The sequence below is a fragment of the Globicephala melas genome, chromosome 7 (genome assembly GCF_963455315.2).
Source record: "Globicephala melas chromosome 7, mGloMel1.2, whole genome shotgun sequence".
NCBI lineage: Eukaryota > Metazoa > Chordata > Mammalia > Artiodactyla > Delphinidae > Globicephala > Globicephala melas.
This window is the reverse complement of record NC_083320.1, coordinates 72,036,661-72,058,461: the sequence shown is the minus strand read 5'-3', so window position 1 is coordinate 72,058,461 and position 21,801 is coordinate 72,036,661. Positions and strand designations below refer to the sequence as shown.

At 43.4% G+C, this 21,801-nt stretch overlaps 1 protein-coding gene across 4 annotated transcripts in view; it reads left to right on the top strand.

The window, feature by feature from the left end:
* Nucleotides 1-21,801, top strand: part of TANC1 (tetratricopeptide repeat, ankyrin repeat and coiled-coil containing 1) — a 229,561-nt gene that overhangs the window by 52,684 nt on the left and 155,076 nt on the right. For 2 of the 4 annotated variants that reach the window (XM_060302397.1, XM_060302393.1), the window contains exons 2-3: nucleotides 1,282-1,384; nucleotides 19,543-19,622. In XM_060302397.1, coding sequence (XP_060158380.1) covers nucleotides 19,562-19,622 — 61 coding nt within the window. In that variant the 5' untranslated portion in view covers nucleotides 1,282-1,384; nucleotides 19,543-19,561. The remainder of the gene's footprint in view (nucleotides 1-1,281; nucleotides 1,385-19,542; nucleotides 19,623-21,801) is intronic. The other 2 variants (XM_060302398.1, XM_060302396.1) reach the window with 2 other exon arrangements.

Below are 21,801 nucleotides of genomic sequence, written 5' to 3'. Positions count from 1 at the left end.
TGCCTTGCCAAGGTGGTTTTGTTGGCTCTAACGTGACTACACATGATCCGTCCTCTTTGGCAGTGAAGCCCGGCAGCGTTGCTGCAAGGGGATTGACTTGAGCCAGAGCCCGGTTGTCGGTGTGTTTGAGCATAGATAGGACCCTTGAAAAAGAACGTCTTCCAGTACCAGAGTAGTAGTAAAAAAGAATATTTCCCAAGGAAATGGACTCCGAGTCAGTCATGGAGAACCTCTTGTTGGAATCCTTTAATGAACAAACATGCATTGACATCTGCCTCTACTTTTGATTACAGCAGGAGGGTGATGTAGGGGACGGCAGGGAAGACCAGCCCTTGAGAAACGGGGAGGAGGGGAGGTCAAGGCAGCAGGAAGCAAATGCTAGAATGCAGGTACCCTGCATTCTACCACTCTCAAGGTGCTTTGACTGCAGAGGAAGGACTGGCGAGGTTCCATGGGGATGGGTGGGGTGGGGTGGGCAGGCAGGTGATACTTGAGCTGTGCCTGGAGGATGACTCATCTCCAGAGTGGGGGGAGGGGTTTCAGGATGAGGGACTGGGGAGAGTAAAGGTGTGAGATTGGACAGTGTGTTCGGAAATGATGAGTCGTATAGAGAGCTGGGACCTGTTAAGAGTGAGGTAGGAAATACGGGAAGAAAATGTTCTGGAGAACTTGAGCGCCCTGAGTGCTTTAGAGAGGTTCTTGGCTCGATATCTCAAACCTTTGAAACATTTGTGCTTTGGGCTGCAAACCCATTAGCATCACTTAAAGAGAAAACCTGAGATAGAAAGGGTAGTCCGGACACTGCAGTACCTTGCTCAAGACAAGGGGCTTTCAGTCAGTGTCCCTGGTCACTTGGACAGAGGGTATCAGGAGAAGGAATGAGTTTTCTTTGATTTGCCAGCCCATCACCCTGTTTTTTCCCCTGTTAAGAGTATGTAGATGCTGACAGCTGTTTCCTCTCCATCACTGCTTTGTCTGGAGTCCTGGTTGTAGCTGTGGCTTTTTTGTTTTTTTGCGTCACGCGGGCCTCTCACCGCCGCAGCCCCTCCCATCGCGGAGCACAGGCTTCGGACGCGCAGGCTCAGCAGCCATGGCTCACGGGCCCAGCCGCTCCGCGGCACGGGGATCCTCCTGGACCGGGGCACGAACGCGCGTCCGCCGCATCGGCAGGCGGACTCTCAACCACTGCGCCACCAGGGAAGCCCGGTTGTAGCTAGTTTTATAAGCTCTGTGCTTCTTGCGTCGGAGGACGGGTATGCTGACCGGTTTTCTTTTTTGCAGTTCTCTTCCCAGCTTTCTGTGGTCACAGAGGAACTTTCTGGGTGCCCCCCGAGTAAGACAGCGTCTCTCTGTTGCCAGCAAGTAGAGTCTGGGGTGAAGCGAGGTGAGTGAGACCCAGGGAGAATTCGTGCTCTGACAGACCAAGTTTCCCAAGATATGTTACTTTCTGAACAATTTTGAGGTCTTTGAAAGTGAACTGGGATTTTTTTTTTTTTGCGGTACGCAGGCCTCTCACTGTTGTGGCCTCTCCCGCTGCGGAGCACAGGCTCCGGACGCGCAGGCTCAGCGGCCATGGCTCACGGGCCCAGCCGCTCCGCGGCATGTGGGGTCTTCCCAGACCGGGGCACGAACCCATGTCCCCTGCATCGGCAGGCGGACTCTCAACCACTGCGCCACCAGGGAAGCCCTGAACTGGGATTTTGTTCAAAGAAATTTAAGAATAATTTTTTAAAAATTCGTGACTTAATTACGATGTTAAAGCAGTCATTATTAATAATAGGGATGCATTGATTCATTCTTTTAAAACTTTGCTGACTTTTTTTGGTGCCCGTTTCAGGGTTTTTTGGTCTCTATGGTGCCTAGCACAGTGCTTTTCCATTAAAAACATCTAATATATGTTGTGTGACTGGCTTAATATCTTACAGTTTGTAAACAAAGAAGTAGAACTGATAAACATTTTCAGACTTTTAATAATGTCAGACTGGCTGCCAGTTTTTTTTTGCTGTTTTTTAAATCGAGATGTAGTTGGCATGTAACACTATTAGTTTCAGGTGTACGACATAACTAGTCAATAGATGAATATATTGTGATGTCTGTTCTTTATCATGTCATTTTCTTGTTCCCCAATCCCCATGAAAAACTTATCAAGTTTAATTACAAACCTCCCTTTAGTTACTGAGACAAATAAGGGAATGTTTTCACCTGCCTTACCCAGCTGCTCTTCCCAGGTTGTTTTTTTTTTTGCGGTACGCAGGCCTCTCACTGCTGTGGCCTCTCCCATTGCAGAGCACGGGCACCGGATGCTCAGGCTCAGAGGCCATGGCTCACGGGTCTAGCCGCTCCGCGGCATGTGGGATCTTCCTGGACTGGGGCATGAACCTGTGTCTGCTGCATCGGCAGGCAGACTCTCAACCACTGTGCCACCAGGGAAGCCCCCCCAGGTTGGCTTTTTAGGGCCACAGCAGTTACAATGGCTTGGGTTCCATCTCCCATCTGCTCTACATACTGTCTTTTTTTTAACAAATTTATTTATTTTTGGCTGTGTTGGGTCTTCGTTGCTGCACGTGGGCTTTCTCTTGTTGCGGTGCACATGCTCTAGGCGCATGGGCTTCAGTAGTTGTGGCACGCAGACCCAGTAGTTGTGGCTCATGGGCTCTAGAGCGCAGGCTCAGTAGTTGTGGCACGTGGGCATAGTTGCTCTGTAGCATGTGGGATCTTCCTGGACCAGGGCTCCAACCCGTTTCCCCTGAATTGGCAGGCAGATTCTTAACCACTGTGCCACCAGGGAAGCCCCTCTACATACTGTCTTGTTAACCTCTTCTGAGTGTGTCCTTCCCTTCCTGGGCCTTAGGAACTTTAAGCAAGTTGCTAAACTTCTCCTGTACTATGGTTTTCCTGTACTGCAGTCTTACATGTAAATTGTGAAACAGAAATACCTACTACAAGGGGTTTGGTGAGGCCGGAGGCTCCTGATGGTTAAGAGTTTGTTCTGTTTCTCCTTTTTTGTTTGTATTCTCTATCTGCAGTGTGGAGCATATAGTAGGACTCAAATATTCCCTCTTTCCTTTAAGGAGAGAGAGAATTGGCTGAGAACGGAGTCTCTAATCCCATCCTAAGTGCGCACAGCTTGGAGGACTGTTGTTATCCATGCTCAGGTGCTTACGGTTGAGGCTGTGGAGTCGGGATCCCCAGGAGGTCCAGGATGGAACGGTTGACTAGGGACATTGGAGGCTCTGCCCTGGATCTCTTTTCTGTGGGTGCTGGAAATGCTCCCCCGTAGGAGATGGGGTCAAGGTTAAAGCTGCTTCCAAACCTCTGAGTGTTCTTGAGACATCCATGTGACGTGCAGGTGCGCTGTGCCATCTGTCCAGCATGGCTTACTCCTGGGATTTCATGTTCTGTGCTCACCCCTCCTGCCGTGCCTGGCTCGTCCATGAAGAACACAGTGGCCAATTGTCCCCCACCTCAACTCTGTGGGAATCCTGCCAGGAGGTAAAAGCTTCTCAACAGGCGCATGGCAAGGGAGTACACATGATAATCTCCTGTGAGGTTTCAAAGATTAGGGCACCAGGGCTCACCCTAGGTCTGCTGAAGTAGAATTTGGGGGATGGGGCGGGCGTCCCTGCTATCTGTGTGTGTGTGTGTTTTTAGAAGCTCCTCAAGAGGTGATGGTGTGTAACTTCTTGAAAGATATTTGTATGTGGAGTAGACTTAAAACAAAAACCTCTTTCTGAGCCTGAGCAGATGTTTGGGGGCATTATTTTTGAACTCTGCTAACTAGTGTGACCAGTTTATACTGCCAAGGCGAGCAGTCCCTTGTAGTGCCATAATCTGCATCGTAGAACCATTTCATAACTTTTATTTAAAATTGCATAGGACAACACTTTCTATGGCTGTAAGTATACAAGGAATGAGGAAAATGACACTGAAGAACAACTTACTAAATTTAACGAGAGCTTAGGCTTATTTAGAAATCCAGGTGGGAATCTGCTTAAATGGAATTTTTGCCACTGTATGCAGGGATTTGCATATTGAAACCAAAGCCTTTCCGACTTGTGGTAACACATTTCTCAAAATAATGTTGAAATAGCAATTTATATGCACTGTGCTAAGAGAGTTATTGGACAGGAAATTTAGTAAGTTAGACATTTTTTCCTCCTCCAGTTTTAGGGTGGTAGAGAATTTAAGCTAATTTTTCTTTTCTCTTTCCCTGGGGACCAGCTTCAAGGAAATAGGAGCTTAATAGCAAAGATCATGTTAAATGGCTTTTGTGGGTTTTAACTATGTCTCTTTTGCAAATTTCCTTTTCTCTGGGGAAAAAACCTTTGCAATCTGTTGTTGTTGGTTTTAATAATTTGACGGGTTTGGAGAAGGGTGGGTGTCTATTTGGAAATCAAAGAACCTTACCATTTAGGGAGAGACCTTACAGATGATCTGCTCTCTGGTTTCCATCACCTCAACTTCATAGAAACTGCTCCTAAGGTCACACATGGCCTCTAATAGGACTTGTGACGTGACTTTTCTGTAGCACTTGATATATTGATCACTCCTCATTTGAAACTTTCTCCTTTGGGTTCCTTTGCATTTTTCCTACTTTTCTCCTTTCGTTTCTTCCTAGGCCCTACTCTTCCTGCTGTTAATGTTCATGTTCCCTGGGCTTGCATCCTTGGTGGTTTGCTTTTAGTCTGCTCAGCCTCTTTGGGGAGCTTCAATATTCCTGTGGCTTTAGCCACCACCCACATGTTAATCACCCCCAAGTCTTTCTCTGAGTTTACCCTTGTCTTAAACAATCTTTTGGACATTTCTACTTGGATGACTCATACGTACTTTTAACTTGAGCTATCCAAACTGAACTCATTTTCCTCCTAATTATTGCCTGCTTTCCACTCTCCACCCCCCAGAGTTCCCTCACCCCCATGCTTCTGTCTGCTTTTCCCACTTTGGTCATTGGCACTGTTCAAGCCAGAAATGTGTGACTCATCCTTCACCCTCCCTCAGTCCTCTCCATATCGTAATTGGCGATTAAGTTCTTTCTTTTTTTTTTTGCGGTACGCGGGCCTCTCACTGTTGTGGCCTCTCCCGTTGCGGAGCACAGGCTCCGGACGCGCAGGCTCAGCGGCCATGGCTCACGGGCCCAGCCGCTCCGCGGCATGTGGGATCCTCCCGGACCGGGGCACGAACCCGCGTCCCCTGCATCAGTAGGCGGACTCTTAACCGCTGCGCCACCAGGGAAGCCCAAGTTCTATCATTTTAATATCCCCGATAAGAAAGGAAAAGGCCATTCCAGTGACATTTAATTGGGCTTTAAAAGTTGTAGTTGGGCTGTATAAGCAGATGTAATAACGTGGGACCATTTATGTCATATACTTTTCTTGCTAGGCAGAGTCCTAGGTACTTGTCATGTTGTTTCTAATTCTTACAGTTATTCTGTAGTATGTCATCTCTGTTACAAAGGAGGATTCTAAGGTTTAGAGAGTTTAAGTTACAGGCTCAGGATCACAGGGTAGGTAAAGCATGGTGGGTTAGGATTTGGGGATTTTAACCCTATGGATTGGTCTGCCTGCCTCCAAAGCCTGTACTGTCATGTCACTCTGTCTTGTTATGTTCCCATGATGCCACAGATTTAGATTTCTAGTGAGTAGGTTGACTGTGTTGAAGGCAGGAACTGGGTCTTACTCAAATTTCTGTGTCTGTGTGTGTGTGCGCGCATTTTTTTTTTTTTTTTTAACATAGTAGGTGGTAAACACAAGACTCTTAAATGGCAAAACCATGGTCTATGTCGTCTGTGGCTTCATCTGGGTTCAATCCCTTGTTTTCCTATAAGCTGTGCACTAGCTGGGTAGCCTGAGATAAGGATGGTAGGGTCATGCTGCTTACCCTTGCAGGGTTTTTATGGGAAAGTGCTTTAAAATTCAGGGACAATTTTGAGAAATTCTGTTTAGTTGTGGAAGTTGATACAGTTGGCCAGCCCAGATGAGCTTTTTTTTTTTTTTTTTGCGGTACGCGGGCCTCTCACTGTTGTGGCCTCTCCCGTTGCGGAGCAGGCTCCGGATGCGCAGGCTCAGTGGCCATGGTTCACGGGCCCAGCCGCTCCGCGGCATGTGGGATCTTCCCGGACCGGGGAACGAACCCGCGTCCCCTGCATCGGCAGGCGGACTCTCAACCACTGCGCCACCAGGGAAGCCCCAGATGAGCCTCTTTTTTTGGTTTTAAATAACAGCATGTGAAAATATAAAGTCTTCTGGACCTCTGATCGTGCTGATTGAATCATTCGTGTGCTTGCAGTAATAAAGGCAGAAAAGTCCCTTCCAAGTAAAAACCTTGTTAATGAGAATAGTATATATAGATCTGATTTTTGCTCTTAGTTCTGAATATAACTTTTGGAACAGATGAGGATATGATCTCTGAAACCAGATAGTACGTATTTAGGTCTAGGCAAGTGAATTAAAGCAGAGTCTATTGAAGTTTTTTCTTCTGTTTGATTGATCTTAGGACGATGGACTTGAAGATGTGCTGTACCAAAACAATCCCTAAATCCTGGCACAGACGGTTCTGCATTTTGTTTCCTCATAGCTCTCTCCTCTTGCCCTGTCCTGAGAAGGAAATGCTCTTTGTTTTCCGTCATAGTTCTCCCTTTTCCATCATAGTTTGGTAACAAGGTCCTCTGAGGAGAGGGTTGTCTTTAGTGAAGGTTTAATGGTTTCTAAATTCCACAGTGACAAATTGGTTTTATATATCCTGTCTTTAGGCCCCATGCTGTGCAATAGAGGCTGGTCTTGTACATCATTTAATTTCGGGATCCAAGGCTTAGGGTGCCAAAAGTGAGGATCTAGTGTTCAAGAGAAGAAATGGAGTGCCGTGTTAAGAGGGAAGGTGTGGCCTGGGCAGGCTACGAAGTTTCTCTGACTCTCTCTTTATCCCCTCCTTTCATCAGAGAGGACAATTATAGTCCCTGCCTCCTCCTTGCTGTGAGGACCAAACCAGACACTTCACAGTGGAAAACGTAACGGTGCCTGCTACTGGGTGTGTTTGTGTCCCCACCTCTGCTGTTATTTTTATGGTGGTTTGTCGGATTCGTGGAGTAAAGGTCTTCTTCTGTTTGTTACAGATTTACAGTGTTGATAAGAGATAATTGTAAGAAGTCATAACATAAGTCTGAATTGGAAATGAATGGCTTTGTGGTTTTCAGTGAGTTATCAGTACCTTGAAATATGGGCTTTATTAGGTTTGTGAGAAGGAATAAGGGAATTGGCTTGGGAAGTTGGACTACATAGAGACAGGGGCCAGGTATTTATTATTTTATATCCAGCTCTGTTGCAGACTCGCATATTTTTCTGTACCAGAAAGATGTTTCAGTGAGACTGTGACAACTTAGTACATCTGTGCAACATCTTCATTTTATCTAGAACAGCTTCACATCTACTGTCTCTAATTCAGTCATTCAAGAAACATGTGTTCCACTGGGTTCTAATTGGGCTGCTTTTCCTTTAAGAAGGCATTGGGACCACACACATATTTAGGAAATAACTTTGTAACTGTGTTCATGTACTGTGTATAAGGAACCTTTCCAGTTTGGAGACTGTAGTTTCTGCAACTCAGCCCCTCAACCCCAACTTGAAAGGAGAGTGATCTCTGTGTATATGTATGTGCAAGTGTGGTTTCTGTGCCACTTCACAATACCGATTTTGTTCCTTAGGTCTGAGATATGTTTCATACTTGTGTGTATGTGTCGAGAGGTGGTGACAGAATTCATGATCAAAGGTTTCACTGCAGAGTTAAAGGGCCTTCATTGAACCTGTCAGTGTGTTTTAGAGAGAAAAAAAAAATCTGATGTTCATACCTGGCATGTCACCTAACTTCAGGTGTAAAGCTTGAACTTCACAGGTTTGATTAAAGTTTTATCTGACTTTAAAAATGACGTTTGTAATCTCCATGCATAGGAATTCTGGAATTCAGAACTTAGTCGATGTGTTTTTTGCTGTTGGGTTGGGGTTGAATGCCTCCAGTTTAGATCAGAGCTACCATCCCAGCCCTTCTGGAAACTGCACAAGGCTTTCATCTTTCTGGGAAGTGTGGCTGGTGCCACAGCTGAAACAGTGAGCCAGATTTAGGTAATTTTATTAGTCTAGAAAAAGTATTACACTTTTGCAGCTGTTGTTGTAGGTTCCTAATCATGGAAACAAAAACCGTCTCAGTTACCCAGGATCCATGAGAAATTGGCAATGGCCCAGCGTAAGTCCATGTATTTTGGGCTCTGAATTATATTTATCTTCATAGGGCATCCCCTGTGAAGGCATGCAGCTGGGGAATGGCCTGGCTGCATGAAGCAGAGAGGGCAGAAGAGGCCAAGCCTTGGGTACCAGTCTTACTAGGAAGCCTGATCCAGTTAACTGGAAGACTATATTGCTAGACCTTAAATACCTTTTAAAAGGGTAAGAAGAGCATCCATGAAAACAATAAAAGTGATGTAAAACACACTTGTCCCCAATATGCACCCTGGCTTTCCTGGTTTTGAATATTGTCTCATGCTGTAAATTTCTACAGCGCTCTCTCGCGCTCTGTCTCTGCCTCTGTCTCAGTGCCAGACTGGCTATTGTGAGTTAGTAATTTGGTGGTGATGGACTTCCTTCTTAAATAGAACTTTTACAGACTACTCTGAAAACTAATCATGGAACTTGGCATTTAAATGTTAAGAGTGGTGCATATGTGGAATACCCAATCCTGCTAATGTGTGCCAATTAGTAAGTTACCATCTAATTTCCTGAATTTCAGTTGTTCCATGAGTGGTGTAAAACTGAGCTACTGTTTCTCTAGAAACTCCTGGGCTATTAGCAGAACTTTTGGCAAGTCTGAGTAATTGTTCTGTTGGGTCTGACTCTGATTCTCTGGGTCAGGGTCCCTAACCCTTAGGGTCATTGGATGCACTTCAGAGGATCTGTGAATGTGGGTGAGTGGGTGAAGAAAAAAAAGTACATCTTTATTTTCACTATCCTCTAGCCAAAATGTGTTTTTTTCCCCTCCAATCATGAAAGGGGCCCATAAACCATGTACTGTCAGCACCTGTGGCTTTGCCACTTAGAAATTACACTTTTGTATCACATTGTGGGAGATAGTTTAAGCTATCAGTTATGTCTACCACTGCTCAGAAAACTACAGTAGCTCTTAGACCTACTCTTGTGTCGTGTTATTTATGCATTAAGAAGCACACATTACTATTATCACAGATTGCTTTCTAAATATTTTGATGTCGTTTCAATATAATTGATTTTCTTTGTAATTGCATTTTCTATGTCAGAATCGCTCGGGAACATTCTGATTGGAGGGTCTAGATTGCTGAAGCAGCCCGTGGCACTTAAAAGGTCACATGCTCCTGCCTTGGATGACACCCTTGTATTATCTTTCCTATCTTCCTTGGAGACTGGATTTGTTAACATTTAAAAAAACAAAACTCTACATGTTTGGCTTTTATTTCCTAGCATGAGTTGTCTTTGACTTTTATCGTCTAGAGCTCTGGTATTCCCCCATTTTGGGGCTGTTGGAATGGATTAAAAAATGTAGCCATCACCTGTTCCCACGTGATCTTTCTCATGGGCCCCCGTGGCAGTCGCACTTGGAGATTGCCCTGCAGCCAAATGTGTATGGCCCAGAATGGTTTCCCTTACAAATTTCAGATGAGAGCACCGTGATCCATGTGTTGAGATATTTGCTTTAGCTGTGGGAAGAGATGATCCTGTGTGGCTTGTATGAATTTGATTCAGCTCTCCACTGCATTAGCACTGCAGGCATTCCCCAATTTATTTTAGAACTTGATGTCCAAGGTTAAGACCATATTACATTTATTGGACTGTGTAAAACAGCCCAGAGAAGGAAAGCTTGGGTACCAGGCCATTCCTTGCCCCAGCCCATCACCTTTTAATAAGCTTCGTACAACTCATTCTAGTGAGAAATGGGCAGTTTTTTTTGTTGCTGTGTTTTTGAGCTCCCCTCTTGAATAACGTAGTTCCGAATTTCCGGGTAATTGTTAGGAATAGGGGAAGCATTGCCCATGTGACACAGAGGTCTCTGCCCCCGAATAATCTTCCTCGTTGGCGGTATGGCCATCTCCGTGTTCTCCCCCTGTAAGCTCATGAATTGAAGAGTGTGCTCTTCTTGTTGCATGTATTTTGTCGTGTGATGCCTCCAGGTCATACACATTGACAGCACTGTAGTTTGAAGTAACTGATGAGATGGATGCCTAGCAGAACTCAAGGGAGTGGACAGGAGGTGTCTTTCAATAGAGGTAGATTCTCTTTTTCAAGATAGATTGAGGCATGGGATGCCTCTCTGGGGGTGGGGGGGTTGTGTTTGTGTGTGTGTGTGTCCACGCGTGTATGTGTGGCCAAAGATGATTTTTCTCCCCGTTTGAAGGTTTTGTCTGGTTTACCACCTCACCAGGCCCCTGGGAGCTCGTCTCTCATTTTTATCCAAAAAAGTAGGCATAGAATAGGGACTTCATGGTCGGGCTCTGGAGCGAAACTGCTTGGATGGGCCCCCATGAGCTACATGACCCTGGGCAAGTCCCAGCCTCTCTGTGCCTTCACAGAATGGAGACATTAATAGTACCTTCCCCAGAGGGCGGTTGTGAGGATTAAATGACTGTGTGTGTGTGTCTGTGTGTATACATACATGTATGTGTGTGTGTATATATATAAAAGTAAAGTGCTTAGAGCAGGGCCTGGAATATAATTAGTGTTAAATACATGTTGCTGGCTGAACATCAGAATCACCTGGGGGAGTTTAAAAAAAAAAACTACATGGGTATTGCAAACTCCCAACTTAATGAAATCAGGGCCTGGGGAGGTTAAAACCTTGTTCAGAGCATCCTAGCAAGTCACTGACAGAAGTGGAGGAGGGATTTTGACGTCTTGTATTCTGGGGCTTTAAGAGAAAGATCCGTCTGTCAGCTCCGTAAGCAAGAAATCTTTGTGTAATGAATAGCTGCCTTTCACGGGGCATCTTTGAAGTTGTCTGACCTTTTTCACTTTGAGGCCAGTTGCAGTGCAATTTAAAAAATTTAATTTCTTTAGATTTATGATACCAGGCTTCATTCAGCTGGCACCGATGATTGAGTACCTTTACACTTTTTGAAAAATGGACTTTCTGACATGTCTTCAAGGTCTCTTCTCCTTTCATACCAAAGGCGTATCATCAACCCATGCCGTAGACTCCTCAGAGGAGTTCCTTTTTCATCTGTGGTGATAGTTTATCAGCTACTGTGATGACAGTGGCCCTAGGAACAAGAAATAAATCTTCCCCCTTACAGTGATAGCACCTACAGGTGGAAGAGACTTGGTATTGTCCTGTCACACGGTAAAGGGAGCGGTGTTCCTGTTAGACAGATGAGCCCGTGAAAGGTGAAATAACTTGCCCAAGGTCATTTTGTTAATGTAATGCCTCCTACCTTTACTCAGGGACCTGTGATTGTCACACATCAAGAAGGTGGTCAGGTTCATAGCTCCGTTGTGTGATACAAGTGGAATACTTAACGGGAAGGAGAAGGGAAAAGAAAAGAGGATGTCATCGGGGTGGTTGTTAGGGAGCTAACCGCCATATGAGGATTGGGACTGGGGTCTCCAGTTGCTATAAACCTTCCACAGGGGAGCATCCTGTGATCCTGGTCACATCCTGCACGGAGCTCTGTGAGACAGGATGGGACCACATGCAAAGTCTGTGGTTCATGTTCAAACCCTAGGTGGTTCTGTACGGGCTTTTGGCCTCATGGCCGCTGTGGCTTAGCGTTGGCTTTCTCCCAGCTCTCCTCGGCTGGAGCCATAACAACGGTACTTTCACCCTCATACAAAAGCCACTGTGTCCTTTAGACTTGTATTCTGTGCTCTCCTGGTCACCTCCCTGTCCCACCTTCCCTCAGTTCATTGAGGACTTTGGAGGCAGCAGGTCAGAGCCTGAGCTTTCAAGGCAGACCTGGGTTCAAGTCCCAGCTTCACCTTTACAAATTGTGTAACCTTGGGAACGTTGTTAATCCCTCTGAGCCTTTGCTTCCTTATTAATAAAAAGGAATCAGTAAAACTGTCCCATAGATTTTTTTTTTAAGGATAAAATGAGATTACATATGAATGTAAAGCTCTTCCACTTACCTGATACACAGTAAACACTTAGTAAATAAGAGCTGTTCGGGTGGTTGCTCTGCGACATGTGAGATCTTCCCGGACCAGGGCTCGAACCCGTGTCCCCTGCATTGGCAGGCGGATTCTTAACCACTGCGCCACCAGGGAAGTCCCATGGGCCTTGCATTTTAAATGAGGATGCTATATTTACCTAAATTTATTAGGCTGGCAGTGTGTTTTGAGGTACAGTTATTTCCTTTGAGAATTATAGCTGGAAAACTTATGTTCCTCCCCGATGTATCCATTGATACTGAAGTGAGAAAGCATACTGTGCTTGCTGGTGAAGCAGAGCAAGGTCTGGCCATCCAGAGTCCCGCAGACTAGTGGAGGAAGCAGGTGGGTGAGCAATTAAGATAAGACCCAGAAGGCTTCTAAGAGGAAGCTTTTGAGGTGGGTTTTGAAGTGGGCTTGGGAAGTGTCTTTGCTTTGTCTAATAGATTAAGTATCTATGACTGTCTAGATGGTGGTGGTGATGGTAATAATGTCACAGTTATTTTGTCCTCGAGTTAGGTAGTGTCTTGCTGTTAGGTTGAGAGGTGGGTGCTTGGCTGGGGAACGTCCGGGTGAAGACAGCTTCTGGATGAGCAGGGGCTTTCTGCAAGACTGGTGCTCAATCTTGCTCCAGAGCCATTGGCCTGGGAGGCACGATTATTGCCAGGAACGCTGCCCTTGGTTATTTCCCTGTCTGAGCCCTTCCTGGTTTGAGGCAGAATGTATTACTTTCAGGTTTTCTGTTATTATACTTATCCCTTCTGTATGCATATTCGAAACGCCAAAATATAACCTGCCTGCAGCTGGTGCTTCTGAAGGCCTGGTAACAGAACAGGTCCTGCTATGGAGATGTGCTGTTCATCGTGTATAAGTCAGATAACTTGGGCCATAAACTTGGAAATTTGTACTTGGTATCAGAAGAAGTCTTACATTATTAGTCCAAATCCCTTGTGGGAGAGAATTGATTTTGATTTCCCCTCCGTAACAACCTTGCTATTCTTTCATTTAAGGAGATTTATTTAGTGTTTGTTGCATGTAAGGTACTTTTTTTGGTGCCATGGGGGATTTGTAGAGTTCAACATTTTTTACAGTGATTTTGATTGATAACCATCTGTAAGTACAAAGTGGCATGTGGAATTAAAGATACCTTTTGACTATCATGGCCTGGGAAGGCTCTATGGATGAGATAGTGTTCAAAGTTGAATGGAACAAATCCCTTCACAATCTAGAAAAATGGCTCTTGTAGCCAGAAACAGGTAGCTTCTTCATATTTTCTTCCGAAAGTGAAATTTCTTTTTTGCCAAGTGTTATCAAAATGAAAACGTCTTTAAACAAACTTGTATATAGTAATTTTTTAGCAGCTTGAAATACTGGCTTAGGAGAGTTCGATATTTAAGGACACTTCTCTCAAAACAACTTGTATATCTTTCTACAGAGTCTTTTAAATATGGGTTGAAAATGATTTCAATCTAATAGGGAATTTCCACTTAATCTTGTGCATCAGAACTTAAACATTTGAGTTCAAACCTCATGCCCAGAACTCTTTTACATTCATATTACTTGTGACTGTAAATTTACTTTGCTTTTAATGACTTAGGCAAAAAGACGTCAGGTTTGAGTATAAGACAAACCTAACTCTAAAGAAAAGAACAGCAGAATTAGAGGCACAATTTGTAGAATGGCTTTGAAGAAAGAGGACCAAATGGTTGGGTCGATGTGTCTTAGGGGGTAAATCACAGCCGAATGATGTCCTGTTTCCCAGCTCTGCATGTTAAGCAATACCAAGGGCCGCTTTTTTACTTACCATCACAATTGCTTTCTGGTTTCTTGGTCAATAACCCCTTCTCCTCCCCACCAGCTTTCCTGGACGAGGCGTCTGAATCCTAGAGAAGTTTGGTAACATGTTCCCAGTCACAATGCCAGGACCAGGTCTCCTAATTCCTAGGCTCCTTCTACTACCCGGGGTGGGGGTGGGGGGGGAAATGAGAGAGAGACCTCCTAGAATTTCAAGTATTCATCAAGAGCTGGTTTTTCCCCAGCCTCCTGGGATCTTTAAAAGAGTGTCAAGATATGGCTCTTGCTTTCAGGAAGCTTCTAGAAGGCAGTTTTCCGTGAATTTCCAGCAGCAGCCATTGCCGCCTCTAGCAGGGCTTTGTTTCCTTTTGTGGTCTCTGTCCTGCTTTGTCTTCTCTTACTTCCTCTCTACTATATTATTTATTCTGTAGGCTGCTTTAGACAGCACCTCCCCACCCATCACCACCACCCATTTCCTTTCTTTTGATAAACACTAAAGGTTGCCAATGCAAAGGAAAGTTCTAAAGGCAGTACTACAGAAGACATGGCTATCGTGTAGGTGAGTCTTAGTCTTATTAGGTTGAGACATTTTTGAGCCCCTAAAACTGAGGATGTTTTTGATGTATCTCTTCTCTTAAATTAAAAAAAAAAAATTCTTAATGATCCTGTGCATCTTACTTTCCAGTGTTTCACTGTAGCAGTAGCAGTGTTTCACTTGCTACTCTGTCTTTATTTATTTTGTCAAAAGAAAGGAGGCACCTTCTGAGACTGCTTTGCTTTGAGGTCAGACGGATGGTTTGATGCAAGAAGCTCCTTTTAGTGGAGTGAGCACAGAGCGTGTGTTTAGGTGTCCAGGATAACTGGATAATAAGGGTTTATTATCTTGAGATTTTAAGGCTGACTCAGGTGTGGACATGAAGGGACATTATGAAATGCAGCATTTTCCTCCCAAGTATCTCTTGGATTTAACTGTTTTCTTGCATTCCTTGCAAATGAGAATATATAGGAATATTCTTTGTAATTTATAAACTGCTATGAATGTTGGTTAATTGCTTGATTTGGAGGAGATGGCTCATCTGTGTTCATTGCAGCCTAGTTAAATCTATCAACAAATACTGAGAACAGAGTGTGTGGGAAGGCTGTGTTCCGGCTTCTGTTTGCATCTATTAAAGAATAAACATAGTCCCTGCCCTCAGCTCACGGAGTCGATTTGAAATTTCATAAATAGGTGTTACGGCACTCCAGAAGAGGAAAGTTTTAAGGCTGGTGTTATTCTATGATTTCAGACAAGGTGGTCATGGTTATGATACTGCCATTGGGATTGCAAACAGAAATAGATTTTTCTCTTATTTTTCAATCATCTCACTGTTTAATCTAGGATAACTTTTGTTATATACCTTTGTAATCACTGCGGAATGCTTTATTTAACACATAACATGGAGACATTGTGCCTATCTCCAAAGAGTTTGTGTTAAAGGAGAAATCTAAGAAGTAAAAGTAAGCTCAATAGTTGGTTTAACTTCTGTGGGTTTTGAAAAGAAGAATCTATGGCATCTATGGCATTTGGGAAAGTTAGATGTCGAATGATAGTAGAAAAATAAGGAAATTTAGGTGACTTCAGATGATTGACCTAAAGGTAATGTCATATACTCATTTTACTTTCTTTGAAATGAACATTATAGGAAATTTTCTCCCATTAGATCATTTCAGTTGTTGTAATCTAGAGGCTGGTCTTTTCTCTCTTCCTCAAAAATATATGAAGAAACGAGAGCTGAAGTTCTCGACTTCTTCAAAGGTTTATTTTTATTTATTTTTTATTTTTAAATAGGACATATTCATTCTTTTTTTTTAAAATTATCTTAGTTTTGGCTCCGTTGAGTCTTCCTTGCTGCGTGCAGTCTTTCTCTAGTAGTGGCGAGCAGGGGCTACTCTTCGTTGCGGTGCACGAGCTTCTCATCGCGGTGGCTTCTCTTATTGCGGAGCACGGGCTCTAGGCGCGGGCTTCAGTAGTTTCAGCATGCGGGCTCAGTAGTTGTGGCGCACAGGCTTAGTTGCTCCATGGCAAGTGGGATCTTCCTGGACCAGGGCTCGAACCCGGGTCCCCTGCATTGGCAGGCGGATTCCTAACCACTATACCACCAGGGAAGTGCCATCAGAGATTTATTTTTAAATCCTTAAATCCAGCCATATATTTATACTACTTGTGTGATAGAGGCTAAAGTTTTATGGGGCAGAAATTGAGGGATTCTATTTGGCCAGTATTTATTTGAGTTACACCTGTGCCTTTTGATCTATAGTATTTAAAGTGAAAAAGGACAGCCTTTCTTGTTTTATCCTATTATGCTTGTCCATAAGAACTTCCTTACATGTATGGTCCTCTAGTAGGAACTTGATACCTTCTGGCAGTTTCTTTTTGTGTGTCTGGAAGGCTGGTTTGCATCGTTTCTATGTGGTTCACTTCTGTAGCAGGGCAGTGTTCACCCTTTTTAGGGGAAAATTGTCAGGAGTTGAAGTTGCTACAGGAAGGGAAGTGATGCAGAAGGTGTCATTCAGGGAGAGCCCGCTGGCTGCCCTCATAAGACTGCTTCACGGTGGCATTTGCATTCAAGAATTTACCACTGTCTTCCTTTTGGTACTCAAACTGGAATCAGAAACTTAATATTCTTTATGTCTTAAATAGATGATACTTGGCAAAGTGATTCCCTTGAACAAAGCTCATGAGAGCTTTTGTTTAAAGCCAGAACACTGGTTTATTAATTTATTCCCAGAAGCATGTCTGTCAACAAGCTAGACAATTGTGTTGGGTGGACTAGACCAGCACACTCTCCCCCACTGTTGTTAGGTTAAAAAGCCAAATTAAGAGGCACTGCTCATTGAGAACAGGATCAGAAGAAGGGGAAGTAGTTATGATGCCAGTGTTTAATAGCACTGGGTCCGATAGCCTGATGGGTCTATTTCCAGAACTGGATGTGGGAGTATGTATTTATAAGTTCACAGGTACTGTCAGGTGTGCAGGTAATCTTCTCTGGACTATACTGCCACCGTTGGCCCCTCCAGCCTATTACTATAGTTGCTTTTTCTGACCACCTCGCTTCAGATGGGCATAGTCTTTAAAGGGTCTGTTGATGAGTGTCACGTTCCAGTTACATTTTTCAGGCCATGACTGATTGGGACTTTGCACAGCTCTACTCTGATCTGTATTAATTTCAGAATTTAACCCACGGGGAGCAGTCTTTGTTTTTCCTTTCTACCTTGTGTGGGTATGGGGGTTCCTTAATTTTTGCACCCAGATATATAATCAGTTAAAGTTTCTCCATGTGCAGTTTGAATATCTTTTAGAGTATAAATTTAAGCTCTTTCCCTTGAGTTATTATTTAGGGAGGAAAACTAGAACTGGGAGAAGAACTTACAGCGAATAGCTGATAGCCTCTTCACTTGAGATCACTGATGGGGAAGATTTCACTATCCTGAAAACAGCTGAGCTCCGAAAAATAGACATCTAAGGTGTCTGGGATGAGATGCCCAAGTCCGTGTCTGCCAGTCCTTGCCCTGTGGGCTGTGTATTCCGAGTGGCATGGTAGATCTGTTGTGGGTTGGTGGTGACAAAGGTCATTAATCAGGGGCAGCTTCACCGCCGTGGTGGGGCCTGAGCTCTGTTCAGTGATCCAGGGAAACATGGGGAAAAGTTCCCTAAGGACCTTGGCCAAGCTTTGCTGGCCTGGCTCCATTGATATTTTTCTCTTATTCTTATTTCTTTAGTATGTAGTCTTTGCTAAATGACAAACCCTGAAGGGTTGGTTGATTTTTTTTTTTTTTTTTTAATTTGGAGAAGAAAATATCTGTGCTTACCAGGCATCTATTTTTTAACTCTTCCTACCGTTTTTTATGCCACAACGTTTTGCATTGTTTCCTTCAAGCATGGCTGTCAGGAGAAATTTGTGTTTCCACAGCTCTCCTATGGAAGCACACTGTGGCCCACTTCCAGATTCAGTGTTTGCCCTTTACGTGAAACCCAAGTCTTTTCACAGGGGTCCATTCAAGTAGCATTTTTAAAAAGAATTAGGCTCTAAGCCATGCTCCTTTTGTGTGTAAAGACTTGTTTGTAAGATGATTTAACCCTAATAGGCTTCACTATGGCTTTTTCCAAATTATGCTTAAGATATTTACTTCCTAGTATCTTTCAGGTTGGTTGGTTTGTTGTTAATTTTTTTGATTGTTTGATTGCTGTTTCCCAAAGCTTTCATTGCTCTAAGCAGAGAGGTCAGCACTGGGGAAGAAGGACCCTTGCTGGGAGTCCGCAGATTTGGATTCTGGCCCTGCTGTTAATTAGCTTCGTGACCCTGGGGCAAGTCAGCCTCCCAGGGTCTCTGTTTCTTCATCAGGAAAACAAAGGGCTTGGAAAAATAAATACAGGCCTGGACCCAATGATAAGAAAGGTCACCCTGGGTGCTTATGTTGTGCATGGCAGCACTTTGGGACCCTTCCTCCCTCTCAGTGGGCTCCACAAAACCTCGGCTCAACTCTGGGGTCGAGCACTTGTGCGGGGCGTTGTACAGAGACCACTGGAAGCGTTGATGCTAACAAGGCAGGTTTTCTACAGAGGAGTCATCCCCTCTTTGTTTTCTTCAGCAGTAAAGCTACTTGCCTTCTTCTACCTGCTTCTCCTTAGTGCGTTAACAAGCGTGTGATGGTAACACAACCCACTCAGATTTGTTACTGTTTTTGCTTTGTCTAGCCGTCTCATCTGAGTTAGTGGAGGGAAGAGGGAGCTGGAGGAGACTGACTAACTGATGAAATAATGGTCCTTTTGTCTGTCTCTTTGCTGGAGGGGTGGTTTTATGTTTCACCTTAGGCCTGGGCCATTGTGTTGTTTTTATGTGCTCTGTACAACCCTGCTTAAAAATACAGCTCATTATTTAAAGGATTCAGCCCTGGGCCTGTTCTTCTTACCTCCCCCCACCCCTGCCCAAAAGTCATAACAATATGTGGTAAAAACCCATTGCAGTGTGTGCTGTTTGATCAGACACCCCAGACATCAGTGTTGAAATGTGTTCCCACTGTATTTATTTTGCAAATGTTTTTAAGGTATGTTTCATTCTGATTAACCTTCCACAATGTTTTCCTTATGGTTAAATAATCAGTAGCACCTGTAAAACATGCCTTTAACCATGTAGCTTTCCTTCTTAACCATTATCTTTTTGATTCTGTCTTAATGTTTTCTTTTGATGAATGGGGGTTGGGAGACCCACATTCCTATGCCAGATATCTTACAGTAATGTGTCCAGATTTAGCCTCATAACCTTAATTAGATGTGGAATGCTGAGAATGCGCTGTTGTTGTGTTTTTTTTAACTTATAACAAGACGGTGAACTTCTGATCACTTCATTAAACATTATAAAACACTCCTTGTGTCTTAGCATTTAGTTCCCCATGTTAGTTTATTCATAGAAAATTAATGTAAAACTCAAGGTACCTTTATATTATCCTAAGTGATCTGTTTGTTTGAAGACAAGTCACTGTTTGTGTCAATATGCAAGTTACGTTCCAATTTATAATACTTAATTCCTCTTCCCTCTTCTCCTTTTCTCTTTAGAAGCGAAAGAGTGTTGAAAATGTTAAAGGCTGTGCTGAAGAAAAGCCGAGAGGGAGGAAAGGGAAGCAAGAAGGAAACAGGTATGTGTCCAGGATTGAGTTGAGCTGAGCAAGCATGGTGGGCGTGAGCCAGCAAGGCCCCACTTAATCCAGGCGGGGCAGATGTTACTGCCTTGGGAATGGGTCAGAGAAGTGATATGGCTTAGAAGAAACAGCAACCTGGAGGCCATGAGAAACTAAATACGTTCGTGAGCTTTCTCCTGGGAAGTGCCTTTGAAGATTGAGTTTGGGTTCTGAACCAAATCCTTTCCCAGAAGATTTGTAAGGGTCATAATTTTAACAGGTCATTCAGATCCCGAGGCGGAGTTATAGACATTGAGGGAGAGCAGGTGTGTCCAGGAATTTGATTTCTAGAAAGCGCTTTCTCTTTTCCCACGCATGCTTGCATTTTATATGTTTGACCAACTGCTGGCTGACTGGTCTTCATCTTCTGAGTATCAGATTTTCCCCCTGACAGGTGTAGCCACACTCAATGCCAGGCTGCTAAGTTTTCATTATGATGAGAGCTACTTAATTTGGCTTGGATTTCACTCCTGTTGGGAGAGTTCTGGTGCATATGTGGTCATTGTGACTCTACGCTGCATTCCGTGTGATAAGCTACTGTAAGGTTATTTTGGGGACCACTCACCAGAAAAACTACATGTTATCTACCCGTCTTGCACAATAAAAATCTGTTAGCATGGATCGGTTTCCCTGAAATGTGCCGTTTCACTCAAACTCATGTTAATCCAGAGTCAGAGAATGGCTGGTGTCTGAGTTATTGTATATTGAATAACACTTCAGTTTTAATTTCTATTAAGGTATAAATAAGTAGGCTGAATTATAGTTAACTCTTTAATTCAAAAGATCTTGTAATGCCTTGTGGTAATATTGTTATATATGTTGTTTCTGTAAAAGAATAAGTGGACTTTGTAAACTTTTCGGTTATGTGGAACCTTGACAAATTTTCTATTATTAATTTCCCTTTAACCAAACCTGCAAAAGGCAAACTTAACCTTAAAAGTGAGACTTTGTTGTAAAGTTGCTGATAAGATTCCATTAAAAGCCTCTCATTAATGCCTGGCTAAGCAGATGCAAAGAAAAGAAGAAACCAGTTTTTGATGATCGAAACAGGAGACCATAGGTTAGCTCTTAACCTTAGAAAATCAACTCCTAGCTTTGAATAATTAATTAGAATTGTTATTACGGGGAATTTTCAGTGCACATAATTTCTATCCAGGGGACCCTTCACCCTCTGCTGGGTTAAGGCCAAAACATCCTTCTCTTTAGTTCTCGAAAAGCTGTCTTAACAACAACAACAAAAAATTTTTCCCCAGTTTTGGCTCACCTGACACTCATCCTAGGAACTATGTTTGCTTCTTTACATGCCTTTGTAATTTCCAGGATGAAGTTAGATCCTAAAGCTGTCTGTTGGACTGGAGCTGCCAACCAGTGGGTTATTTTTCTCAGGGCCAGGGTCTCCAAGCCAAAACTCTCTGCTTAGTAATGGAGTCTTTCACAACAGGCTTACCATCCTCTTTGATCCGTGCCAGACTCATGTGAAATTACAGTATGTTAATGATTTTCGGCACCCTGCCTTTCAGATGGGCCAGACAGTGAACACTGTTTGCGTTTGAAACTTTTCCAGTTGTAGAGCGTATTATTTGGGGTTTATTTCCCCCTTTGGTCTTTAAGAGCAACTATTGTGTTTTCTGAATCATTTCTTCATAATAATTCCCACACTTTGGCTTTTCACTAATGCAAACCAACTTGAAAAAGCAATGGGAACATTTCTCATAAAACATCTGTATGGTGTATGCCTTTTTTCTCTTAACTAGAACCTGGTTGTATTCCACTGGGGAACAAAGCAGATGGAATTTTAAATCTTGACGAAGTTATGTCACAAGATGATTGGGGAAAATACTTGGAATTTGACCATTCATGTGTTGAGCTCTGTGCCAGCTCTCATTATATAAGTAAATCACAGCTAAGTTTCTCTGTAAATTAAAGCTGGCTAATCTACTGAGACCGCTGTGAAACTTGGGTAATAATATCTGCTGCAATATGGAAAAATTTTGCTCTACTGTTTCCAATTAAACCAATCTTTGTTGTAAAGACAAAGGAAAATTCATTTTTATGTACTTGAACTCACAGTCACAGAAATTTAGAAAATATTTGTCTAAAATTTTGAGTTCAGATTTTCATATCCTTTGTAGATCGT